Source organism: Bactrocera neohumeralis, chromosome 2 (assembly GCF_024586455.1).
Source record: "Bactrocera neohumeralis isolate Rockhampton chromosome 2, APGP_CSIRO_Bneo_wtdbg2-racon-allhic-juicebox.fasta_v2, whole genome shotgun sequence".
Lineage (NCBI taxonomy): Eukaryota > Metazoa > Arthropoda > Insecta > Diptera > Tephritidae > Bactrocera > Bactrocera neohumeralis.
In genome coordinates, this window is record NC_065919.1 from 4,383,201 (window position 1) to 4,402,065 (window position 18,865).

The window sequence follows — 18,865 nt, forward strand, 5'->3', positions numbered from 1 at the left end:
ATGCTTTTGGTAGTTCTAAACAGTACCGTTATATGGGGAGTTGACGAGTTTTTCTTCCGATTTCAACCATTTTTACAGTGTCGGTAGTGGATTTATCCTGAGTCAATTGGCTATTGTAGCTTTAGCGGTCTAGGAGATATGTGCATTAAACCTATTAGAGGGCGGAGCCACGCCCGATTTTTCAATCTTTTGTTCCAAATTATAGTTATATAACTCAATTAAGTGCGCTTATGGCGCTCTATTGGTTTTCTTTTAATGACGTTTTGTGGGCGTGGCAGTGGTTCGATTACGCCCATCTACGAACTCAGCCTTAATTATTTGACAAGGAATATGTGTGCCAAATTCATCAAGTTATCTCAATTTTACTCAAGTTACAGTTTGCAAAAACGGACAGACGGGCGGAGAGATGGACTGTCACCCGGATTTTAACTCTTCTCGTCATCCTGATCATTTATACATACTATTTATAACTCCGTATCTATCTCGCTTAATTTAAGCTGATACGTACAACCGTTAGGCGAACAGAACTATAATACCTGTACTCTGTAGCAACATGTTGCAAGGGTATAAAAAATAAAAATAAAATTAAATATGTGCTTTTTGCCACATAATATTTTTGTTGTTTTATTAAATTAATTTTGGTCACTGGTTAGGGCTAGAGAATTGCTATAACTTTTGTTTGCTTATTTTATTGCTATAATTTGTAGTTTTTGTAGCCAGTAATTAGCTTACAGTTATACATATGTATATGCACTTATATACAATTTGTGTATATATGTATAGTTAATATATGCACAGGTTCATGCTATTTACAATGAAAGTGCAGGAATTTGCGAAAATATTTTTATTACAATTTTTTTCTGCTACTAAATTTTTTGTTATTGGCGTTTGGTTGTAAACACGATATTCTTTTAAATTTAATTTAATATATATACATTTTTAATTATCTGTTGTAATTGTTAGCGACTAGATATGCGAATAAAATCCGTTTTTTATTTACTATTGATATTTTGTATTTAATTTTTTCATATACTATTTTTTTTATATAATAATTTTTTTATTTAATTATTTTTTTTTTAATTAAATTTTTTATATAATATTAATTATTTAAAATTAATGTGTTTTGCTAAACAACTATTAATAACTAGCGCTAAAGCAATAGGAAACTGTACTCTTTACATACCAAAGTTTATATTACATTGTACATATGTATTTATTGTATTTAATTAATAATATAGTTAAGTTAGTAAATTGCTAGTTTTAATTTAGATTAATTTAATTTAGTATTGTTTCTGCTAGTATACATTATCTTTCAAAGTCGTATCTGGTTTTTGTTTGCTAATTTAATTATTTTTTGTTTTTTATATTTAAATATATTTGTATACACAAGTATGTAGGTGTGTGTGTGTTAGCATGTACATATCGCATGCTTAATATCGTGTATTTATATATGTTCATAGTGTTTATGTGCATAAAATTTATAATTGCATTACATAATTCCGTCTCATAAATTGCGACGCCTTGTATTTTCAAGTTTTACAAAAGTTTCTTTTTTCAATGCTTAGGTTAGTAAATGTTTAGTATTCAAATAGAAAATTGGCGCTTTGTTTTCAAAATATTAAAATTTTTTTTTTATTTATTTATTTTTACTGTTTATGCCTTTTTTTCAAATATTTATTTTTGTAAAAGATTTTTGTGAATTTGAAATTTAATAATATTTTTTTTTTGAAAAAGTCAATTTAAAAATTAATAATAATATTTTTTTTGAAAAAGTCAACGCGTGCATTTTTTTCATAGGTTTTTACATGCATATGTATGTTTGTCTACATATTTTAAACTCATATTTAAGCTTAGTTCTTTGGTTGTATTTACAACTACTGGTTTCGTCTTGGTCACTCTAAGTTCTTGTTTTCTAATATTGTATTTTTAAGCAATGTAAAGGTGTACATTGTGGAATTTTTGTATATTGTTAAATTAAATATCAAATTTTATGTAATCAAGATAAAGTACATTTTTAAGAAATGTAAAGGAAAATGTTGCAGTGTTATAAAAAAAATGTTATTAAAAATGTCTTACAAAATTTTTCTTATTTTTTATATAATAAAATAAGTTTTCAATAGTTTTTCTTTTGAAGAAACGTTTATGGGCTGTAATTGTTGTTATAGCGTTATTGTTGTTGTTTTTCTTGTTAATGAAATATATATGTACATTATACATACATTTTTTAAATTTTCTGTTGCTGCTGGCTTGAATAATTGAAAAATTTAAAGACTTTTTTACAATTTTATGTTTTTTTAATTATTTGTTTAGTTTTTTTTTGTTTTAAGGAAGTACTTTAATTGTGAAGCAAATATGTGTGTATATAGTTTTGGAATTTTTTTCTATTTTGTCTATTTTTTGTATTTTTAAAAGTGAACTAAATATGAAACATGTTCGGCTTATAGATATGCATATTTCGATATTTAATTTTCCTTAATATTTTATTTTGCTATTTTTTAATAAATAAATTTCAAATAAATTTTCTTTTGTCTGTTTTCAGCTAGTATCTGCAAAGTAAATCTCATATGAAGTGAAGTCTTAAGACACGAACTTTTTGCTGAAACCATCATACACATACATATGTATGTACTGTGTGTATTTTGTTGTTAAAGAAAAAACGAATTTAGGGCATATTCTTGTTGAGAAAAAAATACTTTATTTTTTTACATTTTCAAAATTTAACTGTTCAGGCATAAGTCTACTAAAGAATTTTTCAAAATATTTTTTATTTGATAAAGAAAACACCAAGGGGGTACTGCTAGTCCAGAAATGAAAAAAAAACGCTTTCCTATTTTCAAAATTTAACTATTCAATAATTTGTCTGCAAAAAGATTTTTCAAAATTCTAATAATTTTTGGAGGTAACAAGGGTATTTTTCAAAATTCAAATTATTTTCCAAAATATAGGTATTTTGCTGACCCGGCATCCAAACTGGTTTAACCGGAACTGAAACTTTAAACGCATTTTCTCGAAACAGTCTTTTTCAAAACGATATCCATGCTTTTTCAGGTTCTACTATACCGATTTACCCGAAAATTTTATGAGACTCAGGAAGTACGTGTCTTAAGTCTTTTGTTAAAATATGGTGGAATGCAGTCAAAAATTATTTTTGTTTCCTCTGTCGCTTATTACAATGCATACATAAATTTTATTGTGCCATAATATGTTGGTGGAAGATTTAGATAGTATATACTTTGGCAAACGGTTTTATTTCACTTTTTTATAATTCCAATGCATTTATTTATGTATTCTTAACTCGGTTGGTGGTTGAATCTGCCGCTATATATTTATTTTTCCTACACTTGGATTTATATTTTATACATTTTGCGTAATTTTAGTTTGGGAAAATTATATTTTTAGAGAAATGGTGCGAAATTGAGGGAGAAGTTATAGTTTTGTTATATCATCTATGCATTTATTTGTAAAACTGCTTCCGAATTTTAGCTCTGACATATGGAGTTATGAGTTAAATTGGAAAATAAGAAATTCTGGATTTTTAAAATTTGTTTAATTTTTTTTTTGTTTCAAAATTGCAATTAAAATTTATTTTATAGCAAAAAGGCTTTTAAACAAGTTTTTGTGATAGAAAAACGGCATCTAACAAACAAATTTGTAGGTTAGGTTGAAATTAAAGTGTAGTTTGTAAAAAAAATATATGGGACAACATAGGAAATCAAAAAAAAAAAACAAAAAGATTTTTTTGGAGGCTTGAAGAGTCAAGTACACATATAATTAAAAGAGTTTTAAGATTACTGTTACTACATATGTATGGTATATGCTGAATGTACTCTATTTTAATTGTTATAACTCAAATATAATTATTCTTCTTTATAAAACTTCTTTAGTGCAGACAATTTCTATAAAGTTTGATAGTTTTAGTATATATTAAGCTTTGCACAACACTGTACCCTTGCTATAATATGCATTAACCTCAACAATTCACCAATTACCTTTCTTCAACCTCAACATTACTAGGTCAAACACGCAGACAAACCGCCTACTGATTCAGCAACGTGTTGGTCACCTCCGAGAAGGAGCACAGCGGATTGCCGTTGGCCATAATGTGATCACTAATGCCGTTGCTGATAATGCTGCTTTGAGTGTTGCCACCGCCGCTGCCGCTGATCAAGTACGTCGCTGTCGCAGCGTTGGGCGTGTAGGCCAGTGCGCTGTGCGACAGCAGATGAGCGGCGTGATGTTGGGACGAGGTGACAGCGCGCTGCGTTAGATTGTGGTCCAGCCCATTTAATGCTGTTGCTGCTGCCGTTGTTGTGATAGCTTCGCTGGCATGTATGGGCTGCAGGGCGGTGCTCAGCGGCAGCGCGCCATCGCCATTCATCATCGATGCTGGTGTAATAACTATCGGCGCTATGATTGTCAACTGGTGATGGTGATGGTAGGCAGCAGCAGCAGCAGCAGCGGCGGCGGCGGCGGCAGAGGACACTGTAGCGGTTGCAGCTGAGCTCGAGCTTGGTATATCTGTGTCGCTGCCATTGCTGCCGCCGCCATTCAGGAGCGCAATGTGACCGTTGGCGGCGGCAGAGTTAGTTAACGCTGTTGCAGCGCTGCCGGCGCTGGGGGAGTGGCACGTCGGGGATGAGCTGGACGAAGCTGTGGAATTGCAACCGGGTAGTGTTTGTAAATGGTTGGTGTAGCTCAGTTGTTGCAGTTCCAATTGTTCCAATTGCTGCTGTTGTTGTTGTTGGTGATTGTTGAGCAATACCTATATTTGTTGTTTTTTTTGTTGCAAATTATTTTGTGTTTTTGTTTTGTGATGTAAAATGGAGGAGGTAAGAAAGTAGCATGGTTAGTAGCTGAGTTCGGTAGTTTGTGGTACATAAGTAATACATACATACATACATACATCTGTAGTATATATACGGTACAAACATATGTATATCTGACTAAACAGTGTTTAAAGTGTCACAGTAAAGTTGTAAGCAAATAATACTAGTGATAGTGTGCGTTGGCACCTATTTTACAACAAAATTTTACAATAAGTTTTGTGTAACAACAACAACAACAACAATAACGATATACAACAAAAACCTACAAATTTGTTTTTCTTTTCATGGCTAAGTGAATATAGTTGAAATGTAGAAAATTTATTTGTTTTTGTTTTTGTTTTTTTATAAAAGTGATTTGAGTGCTTGATCTAATTTGCATATATACTACAACAAAATGAAGCTAAGCGAAAGCAACATAAAATTGAACAACGGTAAATTATGCAGAGCTAGAGTATACAATTTTCCGGCAACAACTGTTTTATTTGTTCTTAAATGTTGTCTGTGTTAAGTGTAGACAACTGGTGTTGCTGCAACATTTTTATAGAATATATGGGACAAGCACATATACTTGCAAAAACATGTATATTGCGTGTATTTTGGTGGGTGAGTAAAATTGTGAAATTTTTCGAAATATTTTTGGCAACATCTTGCTAGCAACATTTTGAAGCAATCCATACAATGTTCCATAAAATAATTGACAATGCTATTTCTGGTATAAACTATTGATAGCATTATTATTATACTAATAAACTATGACTATGAACTTTTGATATGCAAGATACGCCAGCCCTTGTTGGGTAGCAACAATGTGTACGAAATATTTTGCGTATCTTGCCGACAGAACAAATTTGCAACATTGCTGATTATGTCAGAAGGGAAATCTCACAAGCAAAAAAAAATCAAAATATATCACAAATGCATTTTTTCTATCACCCACAGAATAGTCAACAACATGTTGCCAGCAACATTTTTCATCAACACTGGATTTCATATTCAGAAAGAAAAATGTATTGCTTGTTATTATCATAAATGGTTCAATTCTTCCAATATTAAATATTATTCAGCAACATGTTGCTGGCAACATTTTGACTCTTAGCAACAAGCTATTTTATTTGTGTAAAAAGAAATAATATTCCGACATTTTTTTTTTTTTTAATTTTTAGCAACATGTTTCTGCAACATTTTCAAGTTCACGTCATAAAGAGAAAAATCAGCGCAGTAAAACAGTTTTTATCAAAGCGCAATCAGAACAATGCAAATTACCGATACAAATTAACAAATATTGCACCACAACAAAGTGACAAAATTATGTTGCTTGACCTCGCCTCTTTGTCTTCAAACTACATTTACAAAAAACATATTACATAATTTGTGTATTTTCTATTAACTTGGCTCACAGAGCGCCTCCTACATGCTGCGTGGCAGCTGCAGCCGTCACAATATGTGAGCCATTATGTGTAGTGCTGGAAGGAGAAGAAGAAGAAGAAGCAGAATTTGCAGTGCTGATTGTGTTGTTGTTGGTGGCATGGTGATGGTGGTGATGGTGATAAGTGAAATACGAATGCGAGTATTGTGGGTACGCAGGACTCCATACCTCGCTACCGTTCGCCGCTACATGAGCAGCGTGGGCATGCGCGTGCGCATGATGATGAGCATGGTGATGGGGATGAGTGTGCGCATGCGCGTGCGCCACATGTGCATGGGAATGCGCGTGCGCGTGTGCGTGAGAATGGTGATGAGCGTGGTGATGTGCTGCCGCCGCCGCTGCGTGCTGTGACTGTGCATGTTGATGTGCAGCTGAGGCAGCTGCCGCCGCCGCTGCTACTGCGGCTGCTGTTGTTGGTGTCGCGCCGATGTCTGACGGCGCTAAGCGCGTTGAGTGCAATGGCAGATTGTTGGCGGAAGCAGTGGTAGGGGTGCTCATATCACTGGCGCTTGCATGTTGCATGTGTGCGTGCAAGTGCTGCTGCTGCTGTTGCGTATGTGGGTGTGTCAAATGTGTGGCAGTGGTATTGGAGAGTTGTTGGTCAGCCACCGAATTGCCGCTGGAGCGTTGCGTCAATTGCTGTTGCGTTGCGGGCGCTACCTGTTGTTGTTGCTGCTGTTGAGGTGAGGTGGTGTGGGAGGAAGAGGAATACAGCCCCGAATCGTCGTGCTGCAGCTGATAACTGTCCGGTGTGGCAGCGTTCTTGACATCCTTCACGGTGGCGCTGCCATTCCATTTGGCGCTCACCACTTCATTTTCATTATTGTTGTTATTGTTAGCGTAACTAAGTCCATTGGTCAGTGGGGTAGCTTGCGGCGAACGTTCAGCATTGCTGTGATGACGTCTACTGCTGCCGCCGCCAATGCTATTAATGGGAATGCCGCTCGATTGTGATCCCCACATCAGCACAGTTTGTCGCTCATATGGATCGTGCTGCGTCGCGCTCAGTTCCAGTTTTGGCGTAGCGCTGCCACCGCTACCGCTGCCGCCATTCACCGTTATATTTGTGTTGCTGCCCACTCTGGCCGCATGCGCAGCAGCAGCAGCAGCGGCGGCGGCAGCGCTCCCATCTATCGGCGACGGTCCGTCCGATGAGCACGACACTACCTCCATGATGTGCGGCGAGGATTTCGGCGTCTTCAGCGGAACTTGCTACAACGAATCGTGCAACACATTGTTGTTGTGAGCGTGAAAATGGCCGCCAAAGTAGCACGGACTCACCTGTGGCGTCGATGTGGGACTGCCATACCCGCTACTATAACCGCTATAGTATTTCCCCGTTTCCTGCCACTTGTCATCTTTGGGCGCAATCGTATAGCCATCATAGGGCAGAAAACCGTTCACATAGGCAGAAGCAGGCGCACCCGTGTGATGATAGTCCGTGTAGTAGCTGCTAACGCCCTGCAGCCGATATTGATGGAAGAGATTCTCGGTCACCGGATAGAAATTGGTCGAATGCACTGAGGTGCCCATGTAGATGTTATCCGCAGCGGTTGCATAGGGCGAGGTGGTATACATGGGATTGAGATTTGAATAGGCGGCGGCGACAGCCACAGCGGGATCTGGCAGATACTCAACCACCGGCGCGGGTGAGGTGACCTGCAAAAGCAACTTTCGAAACAATCACATCGACTTTATTTGAAACGCAGCGGACTTACCTGTCCCAGTGAAGACGTCTGTTGCGGTTGTTGTTGTTGCATCTTACGTTTGGTGCGACAAGTGGATAGGAAGTCACGCAATTGCGTTTTATAGCGTCGATTTGGCCGCGTCGGTGTCACTGGTGGTGGCAGCGCATTCGGTGAGGTGCTTGGTGGCACCACCAACTGATCGGCCTCCGAGAAATAAGTGGACGCGAGACCGGTGTCTAAGTAGCTCACTTTAAAGTCCATTGTACGCTTGCCAAGCAGGTCGTGCCCCTCCTCATCCATCAGCTGGCGATGTGTGCAGATCACAAAGTCCGGTTTGGAGTTTTTGTATACCAATCGCGAGCTGCAAAGGAGTATTTGAAGCTCGATAATGACTTTTTTTTAATTATTTGACTTTGAAATTAAAGCAGAAGAGTTAAGATTTTCTGATCTACTTGGTTTTATAAGAAATTCATTAGTTTCTCATGCGACATCATTGAAGAGCCGAATGAGGACTCTTAGCTTTTTCTCTCTCTACCTATATATCTCGCTATCTCTTGCTATCTCTGTCTCTCACGGTACTCAACTGTATTCGTAAAAATTAAAAAAAAGCTTTAGACGCAGATCCTTTTTTATGGAACCTTTTTGAAAACTCGTTACACTGATAGTTCCGACAAGTCTCTACATTTTTGTTAAAGAAAGAGGTCATGCTTTCAAATTTTAAGAAGAATAACACAAGCCACTCCATAATAAGACACCTGAGAGGAAAATATAAAAAAAAAATTATAATGAACACTAACCTCGTCTGCAGCCACTGCCATTCGCCATTCTTCTTCTGATACCGATAAGCGATCATACCCGAAGCACCAGTTTTTAGTACTAAAAATTGCAAAAATTTATTTTTTATGCAAAATGTCGGCATTTCAAACAATATGTTACTCACATTCCTGATGCGCACTGGCCACGTAGGCCAAGTCGTCGTAGTGCACCAAATCATAGCCGCCCATATTGACTAGTTCCGCATCGGAGTAACCCAAAACATGTTTGCCACTATAATTACAACAAACAACAACAATACAACATTAGTTTCGTAAAAAACTCGAAATTTCCCCACACCTTACTCACCGCTGATCCATGGAGACAAGTGAGAAGTCCAACTTATGCTTCGACTTGAACATATTCTCCTTGTGCGGTATCTCTAGCAGACTGGGCGGTCCGAAGGGTGTGCAATAGGCGAATAACGCCAGTGGTGGCTCTTCGGTTTTGCGATTTTGGCCATGCAGTATCTTGATGCGTCCACGTATGTCCAGTCGCAGGAAGCCGGAAGTATTATCGAGCAGGCAGCGAAAACGCACGGTGAAGCTACGCTCCAAGTAGAGCGCCTTGTCGGGCGCCAATGTGTCGGCCAGTTGTATGGTAGACATGTCGGCGGGAAGAAATGAGTTCCATAACAGTTGTCGCTGCAGCTCCTCACGATCCTCTGAATGGACTAGCTCGTAGACGGACTGATGCACGATGTCTGACTGGAAGTAGTGTGACAGGGGGAGTAGAAAACAAATGGCAATCAATAAAGCAAGTCATGTGTTAATACATCAGGGGTAACTAGCCGTGTTTCTTAATTCGGCGCCGTTTTTAGGTTTTACTGTTAATTATTTACTTCGCTTTGACTCTTTGTTTTGCTTATTGATTTCTTTATTGGCGCAACGGTTAATAAATCATAAAACAGACAAATTGAAAACTTAGTCGCGCATGCGCAAGTCTGTGTTGGCAATTCATGCAGTTATTTTGTTTTGATGCAGGTAAGAAAACGGCAAATTGAGATATATCTATAAGCATGATTTTGTTTTCCACACATCTTTAGGTGCTCTCTGTGACATGTCTTTTGAGGTAGAGCTCCTTCGACGATTGGTCTGGATACAACACACGGCAGAAAATTATTGATCAAGCAAAACTAGAATCATTTTTTTACTGACAGATTTTGAGATCGGTTCTCGTTTCTAAAATAAAGACTTTTTGGATAGTTAAAAGAAAATCCAAAGATATTTTTCTGTCACAAGTTCTCAGGTTCAAAAATGTTCGGTGCTTAGCTCAATATTCGTTGTATATTTGTACGAAGATTTATTTTTTCAGAACTTTTCACCTTTACGAGTTAGGTTTAATAGGCTTTGGAAACATTGTGTACATGGAGGTTCTAAAAAACAACTCTGTCTCCACGAAAGACTTAAATAGGCATCATATGTGAAGAGAACTTGAGTAGAAGTTAAGGTCGAAGAGTCAAAACATTAGGTTTAGGTTACTTATGGGTTATCTTAAGCCAACCTCTCTTAGCGATTGTGCTAAGGAGCCAGCTCATGCTCGCTTAGCTACATTTTTTATGCAAGTCATGCTATGATTGAAGATCTAGGACATACAGTGGAATATTACTACTCATGTAAAGTACATTCCGCTCTCATAACAAGTATAAATATTGTTATTGTGGTTGTTGTGGACTCACAAACAAGTTCAAATTTGTTTTGAAGAAAGCTGCTGATTTTAGTCGAGTTCATTGCAAGTTCATACGATTCTTTTGAACATGGATGATAAAAAGGGATCACTTAAAATCCAGTATCAGATGTAGCGATATATATTACATAAGTTACTTCACGGGTTTTCAGACTTTGGCCATCTTTCATGAACTTTATCAATGCATTCAGTTCTCAAGACCTTTTTGGGAGACCTGATCAATAGGCGTAAATTTTTCAGGTGCAACCATTATTGAATTCTCTAAAAGCCGTCTTAAGCACTGAGATTGTTGAATATTGAACGAGCTGCACTCCATCCATTCTATCCATTGTCGGAAAGTTTTGTCGTCTAAGCAGAGTCAATGGAAGATCCGAAAACGTACACACACTGTACGCCGTCGAACTGACTTTTGAAGCAATGTGAGGTTTGGCAGCGCAACAGCGCCTTGACTTGTTTTTGCAAATAGCTGCTGCTTGAAACCAAAACAAACAACAACAATAAGGCATGGTCAGACAGATCGACAGCACCAACCCGATCGAACGACTATAAATAAAAATCAGATCAGCGGGTGGATTGCGCAATCGCATTGTGCAGCGAGAACAACAAAAACCAGAACCAAATGGAAACACAACAAGGAAACGAGAAATGCGAAAGGCAAAAGTAACAAAAACACAGCAACAACACAACACCGGGCAGATGCAATCGATTGCCGGCTCAGCGGTTATACTCCAGTGTGTGCATGATTTGTGCTATATATATGTATATACATATATATACTATATGTGAAATGGGTTTGTCTGTATGTTTGTTTGTACGTGTATTTGCTTGTTTGTTATTATTGCCTTTGAATGGCGTTAAAACGAACGCATTTGCGGATTCCTGTTGCTAGCAGCGATCAAATTGAATCGAACTGCGGAATCAAATTGAATTGTATGTGGCAATAGTGATGTTCGCATGTGTGTGAAGGGGATTCCGGCAAATGCAGCCACTTGCTGCCGTTCGCCCTGTAAGCTGTGCTAATGTTGGCTTGGCGCGTTGCGCATGCGCATGCGCCTGGCGCTGTTGTTCTTGGCGAGAGCAGCTTGTGGCAGGTGGGCTGTGTTTGTTTGCTCTGCGCTAATGCCACATATAGATACGTATATGAAAGCGGAGGCAAAAATTCATATTCTTACATACAAACATAAGAACACAAGTGCTTTGCCTCGGCGTTGTTGCCAAGAGCTGCTAGTATGAGCAAGCTCAGCACTTTTGCCACACTTTGTGGCGGCTGTGATTTTTTCTGTTGTACTTTTTTATTGCAAATACATTTGTTTGCTTGTTTGTTTAACTGTTGTGGCAAAAAAGTTGTAAAAAAATGTGCAAAAACAAAAACAAAAAAATGTTGCTACATGATTTGGGTTGCAACACATTTACTAAGCTGCCCGCACTGCCACTTTCTGACAACAATATCTCGTTGCAATTCAATTGTTAAAACAATATTTGTATTGTGCCCGCACGTACAACAACAAACACGGCGCATATGCGCGCACCTCAGTGTGGTTGAGTGTTTGCGCAATTTTTAATTTAGTTGTAAATGTGTAAATCGACACTTGCTCCGCCCATTTTGGCATCTCAATTAAAAATTAAAACTTCGACTGCATATGCTTCAGCTGAACGCCTGATTTTCAGTTTTTTTTGTTGTATAAGCACTAGATGGATCGGAGTGCAATCACAATATAAAAAATTGAACTTCATTGTTGCAAAAAAAAAAAGAAATTAAATATTGGATTTTTTTTTAACAAATAAAAAAAATTTTGAAATATACTTTTAATATATTTATACAATGTTTTTTTAAACAATTTTTAAATTTTCAAAAAAGTTTGAAAAAACTTTTTACGAAATAAAAAAATGCTAAGAAATTCGGAAAAAAAATGTTGTGCTATATATATACATATGTATATGTCATATGTATATACAAAAAAAATATCAAATTTTTTTATGTACGTTTTGAATAAAAAAGTTTAAGAAATATTTTTTTTTGAAGCTTTGTTTAAAGTCTCACCTTTAAAAAAAAAACTGTAAACTTTCTTTAACACTGGTTATGAAATGAAATCTATTGATTACGAAAAGAGTTTTTTTATATATATATATTCTTTTTTTTAATATTTTATTTCGAATAATTTTTGATCTCTCTTTTTGTGAAAATATATATATTTCATTTTTTGAAAAAATATATTTCAAAAAAAACTTTTTTTACTCCCGAAAAAAGAAATTTTTTAACAATCTTTTTTTTTAAATTTTGTCTCGAAAACTTTCTCTCTCTCTCAACTTTTTTTTGTGCAAAAAAATATATATATGTCATATATAGAGTTCATACATATATCATGGATCATATATTATATTCACTAAGACTAATTTCGTCAACAACATATATTTTCCATACTTCGACTATACCAACAAATAAGCGATTTGTAATAGCGATTTACAGAGTTGAGACTATATTGGCTATCGTATTATCGAAAAAGCTTTGTAATTCAAACTTAGAAAACTGGGATATTACTTTTCAAGCAGTGATTTGTCTTTTCAACCGTACCTAACCTGATTCTCCATTCAGACATTCAAAAGCCGCAAGCGAAATGACTTCCTCAACACGTGTGGGGGATTAATTAGCACACATGCATATATAGACACACACAAATATATATACGTATATATTTTTTTTAAAGGAGTGGTATCTATATATTCATTATAGACACATACATACATAACATCGAATTCTTATCGTGTTTCCATTCAAAAACCGAAATCCACCAAAAACACCAAACCGAAATTGTTGGCATTCAAAGTGTAATTAACCACAAATCAAAGACGGTAGCGCATTTGATAATCACCAGCAATTAGAGATTTTGAAAAGAGGAAAAATGTTAATTATATGGACGGACGTGAGGTAGCTGCGTTACAAGTGCGTGAAGTAGTGTCAGGTTGTTGCAACACACCATGGATTTCATTCACAAAAATGCCACAATACATAAAATAAAAACCAAAAAAAATAATAGTTATGGAAATAAAAAACGAGTCAATCAAGGCAATATGAAAGAAATACCAAATATCTATTTAATCGATTTGAGAAAAAAGTAAATATTGAAATCTTTCACTTGTGGATATGAAAAGTGGTCAGCGGTTTGGTTATTGTTTTATAGTATTTCTAAATATTTTTTAATTTCAAGTTTTTTCTTGTCGAAAATGTCGATTTATTTCATGCTCAGGTAAATGTGTGTACTTTTGTTGTTGTGCTCACTTACCTGATGAAAACCCAAATAGCTCTCGATGCTGTGCGTGGCAAAGAAGACCTCGCCTTCGCATGTCAGAATCATTAGAAATCCATTTAAGGCCTGCAAGAGAAAGCAAGAATTTAGAATAAATGAAAAAAAATATGTGAAATACATATACGTGTGTATGTGTGTAATAAGTTTTAATTGTAATACAAGTGATAGCAGAAGATCTTTTTATAACTTTCATGGAGTTAATTGCTAAATTAATTAAAATTTTGATTTTTATAGATTTTTGGAGCTCGACGTTATGACATTGTGTGCGAAGTTGGAGTGCTGATGTGGCAAGAGTAGACTGATAGCTGCTTCTGTATTATTTGGGTTATTAATATTAAACAAATATATGTATATACACATAGACAGATATAACAAATATTTTCAGTATGGAAATGTTCCTTAAGAATCTCATTGAATGCTCATTTCGGTAACAGAAAACTTATAACTATTTCGCAAGACAAAAGATACAATCTTTCAGTTTTCAGCTTCCAGTGTCCCAATAATAAGGCATAAAGTAAAATATCGATTGAAGAAATATCATTTAGTTATAATAGACACTGATCGTGATGTATGGTCAGTTTATCAGCAGTGAACAAGTTATCTTCAGAATTGTTTATAGTTTTAGAAGAGTCCAAGAATTTTCAGACAAAATGAATTTCATTTCCTAGCATGATTTATTTACCAAAAGTTTGTCCCAACCGAGGCGTAAACTGTGCATGCACCAAGGGATGGCTTGTTTCACGTATCTGTTAGAAATGAAAGGGAGCCAGCGCAGTCTCTTCAAGATGATTGGCACGAACTCGAACTCTAAGTCCGGTGAATATGCTTTTTTGAGTTCAACCTGAGACACAAATCCGCCTTATCGCTATTGTACTGTAAGTTTGCAGTACAAAACGTGACTTTTTTAAGCTTAGGTCACGATGAGAAATTTATAAAACATTGGTTCTGATCCACCGAAGTGAACTTAAGAAATAGCAAAGGAAGTTTCATTTGATACCAAGCGGATCAACCTATAAACCATTCGGCGATGATTTTTATAGTAGTTAAAGGTCGAAGAAATGAAGCAAAACAACTCATGTAAAACTAGCACATATTTTATTATAGAATATTTTATGGGATATCAAAATTTTCCTCTCTTAAGATATATACCTAGTGCGATTTCATATTCGAAGAAACCCATCTTCCTAGAATGTATTAAACTTTGATGAATTGTGGTTTCTTAACTCTTCGAACACCTTTGCCTTAAGCTTAATATTTCTCGCAACTATTCTTATTGATTTTGCTTCAGAGCAGAGAAGAACCGCCATATTTAATTACAATAAAAACTTATTACAACAAAAATAAATCATAAAACGACAAACAGGTAGAACCACCCAAACAAAAAACAACAACAAAATCTCACTTTTTAACGCACAAAAGACAGAATAATTGCCGCATAGAAATTCAAGAAACCACAGCGTCAAAGCGATCGCCGCCGAGCCGAGCGCTACCGGCAAGCAATGCAGCAAATCACAACATCCATACTCTTAGTCGAGATACGAGTATTTGTTCACGTTGTCATTGCCGCCATTGACTGTTGTAATAAAAAGATTAATCCGTCATTTGTTCATATGTAAAGCAAAAGAAAAAAACAAAAGAAGTGAGTAAAGAAATGTTGAATGAATGAAAGAGAGGCTTAAGCGCCACAAGGCTCATCAAGATCGACGGTGAAAAGCCATGCGTCTACAAACAATATACTTCTCAACTATATATGTACATACATATATTATATTTATATACTTATATATACATATGTGTATATATTTATTAGCAGAGACAACCTGCAGAGGTCTACATCAAACGGGGAAACCAGGAAATGGCAAGCAATTAAAGCAATGAGCTCCACTACATACACAAGTCGGAGTGGAAGCTGCGGTCGAAATACCTGCTATTTTGTATTGACTTTGATGAAGGCAAAGTCTTTGTGACTGCATGTAGTTGTGGCTGCGCTTGTTGCTGTTATGTAGACTGACCAAATTTTTACCTCTGCACTTGTCATACCAATTCTGATCATTTTCTATTTATGCGGTTTATACATACAAACTTGGCGGCACTTTGGCACTTACACACATTTGTATACGCATACACTTTGAAACAAAAACACAATTTTTAACCAAAATCACCGCTTTTATATATTTTCGACGCTTGATTAAGCATCTGTTTCATTATTAAAATTGTCCCGTGCGCATTCATTCATAATTTTGTTGGCTGAAGGCCGAAAGTGTTTCGCATTTTCGCTGCTTTCAACACTAAATAATTGTTTGCGATCGGCCGAAGCTGGGTTGCATGTTAGAGGTAGGGAAATCTGGCCATTTCCTGTGAACTGTGAAATATGGAGTAAAATGAAAGTGAACCGAAAATAGTGCAGCGAATTTATTTTTGAGGAAATGGGTCCGTGTTAGTGATATACATAAGTGTTTGCGCATAACTTTTTATTTCACTTGAAAAATGCGATTTTTTGGAAGATATCGCCTTGAAAAGTACCTCCATCCGCCTTTTGTTTATAAATAATTGAGAAAAAAAACAAGAAAGAATGTTGAACACGACTGCACCGAAGCTATAATATCCTTCACAGGTGTATTTTTCACATCGTAAATGGGTTTAACACGACATTTACATGATTTTGATCGATCAATTATTATTATGGCTGCTATGTGCTGAACAATATTTTCGTAGATTATAGAGATACCTGAGATAATCAACGGCCGCTATTGACGGTTATCCCCGGCATCATTTTTGAAGATATATAGACCGATGATGCCACCGATCCACACCTCCACCTCTAATTTTCGTAACGATAACTCGTAAAAAAAATTGTCCATATAAGAACTAAATTTCGATCGAACAATTCGTATGAAAGCTATATGCTATAGTTGTCCGATCTGAACAATTTCTTCGGAGATTGTAGCAATGCCTTCGGTTATTGGGTTATAATCCATGCCAAGTTTCGTGAAGATTACTTTGTCAAATAAAAATTTTTCCAAGAAAGGAATTGAGTTTTAGCGATTGGTATCCAATATCGGCGGTTCCGACAAATAAACAGCTTCTTGGTAAGAAAAGAACGTGTACAAAACTAAAACTCGAATGGTGAGGGTATATACAGAGATCACGAACTTCAATTGCAGGCATCAAATAGTCGGTTATCAACGGTCTCTATTGAGGTTATGCTCACCCCGACATCAGTTTTGAAGATATATAGACCGATGATCTCATCGGTCCACACCTAACCGTTGTTTTTCTTAATGGAATGGCAGCTTTTGAATCTCTTCAGGTTGCTCTTCATCCCAACTGCGGCAATTTTGCTTATTTACATACTCATAGAGCGAGATATGGGTCTCATTGCTGAATAAAATATGGCTCGAAAATGTCGGATCTTCTTAAAACTTTTCAAGAGCTCAAAGAGCGTACCGATGTCACTTGGGAAAGTCGAATGGCTTCAGTTCTTACACAAGCTGTATTTTAAGATCTCGAAATAAATTACGCCAAGTCGTTCCATACGTCAGTCCGAGTTGCTGTGAATGGCACCGAATCGACTCTTCACGTCTTTGCTGGACGTGGTCTCTTCGGTCGAATGTTATCCAATAATAAATGCTGGTTTTGAAGATGGAAAATCGTGTTGCGAATAGTACGCTCAGTAGGCCATTTATGTTGACTATAGGTTGAGCGAAAATCGGGAAACACCTTTTTTAAAGAACGTGAATTTTCTTAATAAAGCTGACCGATTTATAGACGTTGTTTGTATGTAATAGCGAATAAAATCAAGCTTGCCACAATGTAGCCGGTGCTATCGAGAGAATTGCTCGAAGAAATTATGGTATATTGAAGGCTTCTTACATATTGCTCTATATCTATTGTAGTATGGATTGTTCTGTGGAATTTCAAACTATCCATATTCCTGCTTAAATTATTTCAGTTAGTTTAAACGAAATGCGATGCCTACATATGTATGTATATACCGAATTTAGACAAACGATGAGTCTCGTTGAGCAGCGTTATGTGAAAAAAGAGTGTGGAAATTCCTCATAACATTTTCATTCAATAAGGAAAACCGTAACCCCCACACTATGTCGCGCTGACTTGTTTCTTGTTTTGCTTATCTCACATGCGCAACCACGCACTGCCAATCAACATAATCAAATAAAGGCGTATAGAGAGTGTAAGCGCAGGCGCAATAGCTCCAGCGCGCGCACGTCACACGCACCAAATGCGTGGGGAATCGCAAAAATTAACACGACTTTTTCGCCTATTTTCATTATGCGCAGCTTGTAAGCTTGCAACACAAACACCGTTGCGTCCATTATGAGCAGTTATATACAGGTATATGTTTGTATGTAAGTTGGACGCGCTGCGCCATGGCGCGCTTGTAAATTTGCAATTTAATGCATACATTATGTGTAAGTGATTTAATTTTCCGCCAGCAAGTGCATGCGCATGCCTGCCACTATACTTTTTCGCCTCATTTCCATTGCATATTTGTTGTTACTTGCTCAGAAGTTGGGCTGCTGCGCAAAGCGCTTAGCTTTTCGGCACATTTTCGCAATGCTTTTTTGCCATTTGATGTTTTTTGTGTTTTATCTCCTGGCTTTTTCGCCTTATATGCGCGTGCGTGTGTGCGTGTGTGCGTTTTTGCGCTAAGCGTTTTTCGCCTTTCAGCATTTGCGGACAGCGCGCAATCTTTAAGTAGCTGTTAATTGGTTTGGCGCATGCGAACCGCACCGCTGCCAACCAACAACCAACAACCGACAAACGAACAGCTAGGCATGCAACATGACTAGCAATAACAACAAACAAAATTCGCAATAAAAACCAATTTATGCTCGCTGTATTTACAGGCGTTCAAGCGATGATTTTCTATTGCTCCATATTTTCGCTTCCGCGCCGGCGCACCTGCCGCAGCTTGTCTGCCGCTTTTCGTCGAGATTTCCTCCTCATCTTCGCTGTGCTCATAGCTGGCGTGTACTTATTTTATATTTCTCATTTTGCGCTTTGATAATTTTCATAAATATTTATACACAGCAACAATTGATGTCTTCAATAATAAGACTACACACACACACACTTACACCTGAGTATAAATATTTA

The 18,865-nt window shown here is 36.7% G+C and overlaps 1 protein-coding gene across 2 annotated transcripts in view; it reads right to left on the reverse strand.

Annotated features, from left to right (window-relative positions):
* Positions 1–582: 582 nt before the first annotated feature.
* Positions 583–18,865, reverse strand: part of LOC126767683 (neuronal PAS domain-containing protein 2) — a 107,543-nt gene continuing 89,260 nt past the window's right edge. Inside the window, exons 5-12 of one of the 2 annotated variants that reach the window (XM_050485223.1) lie at positions 13,721–13,810; positions 9,063–9,460; positions 8,881–8,987; positions 8,738–8,816; positions 7,971–8,301; positions 7,534–7,911; positions 6,421–7,464; positions 583–4,762 (exon numbers count right to left, since the gene is read on the reverse strand). In XM_050485223.1, the coding sequence (XP_050341180.1) occupies positions 4,037–4,762; positions 6,421–7,464; positions 7,534–7,911; positions 7,971–8,301; positions 8,738–8,816; positions 8,881–8,987; positions 9,063–9,460; positions 13,721–13,810 (3,153 nt within the window). In that variant the 3' untranslated portion in view covers positions 583–4,036. The remainder of the gene's footprint in view (positions 4,763–6,420; positions 7,465–7,533; positions 7,912–7,970; positions 8,302–8,737; positions 8,817–8,880; positions 8,988–9,062; positions 9,461–13,720; positions 13,811–18,865) is intronic. The other variant, XM_050485221.1, reaches the window with a different exon arrangement.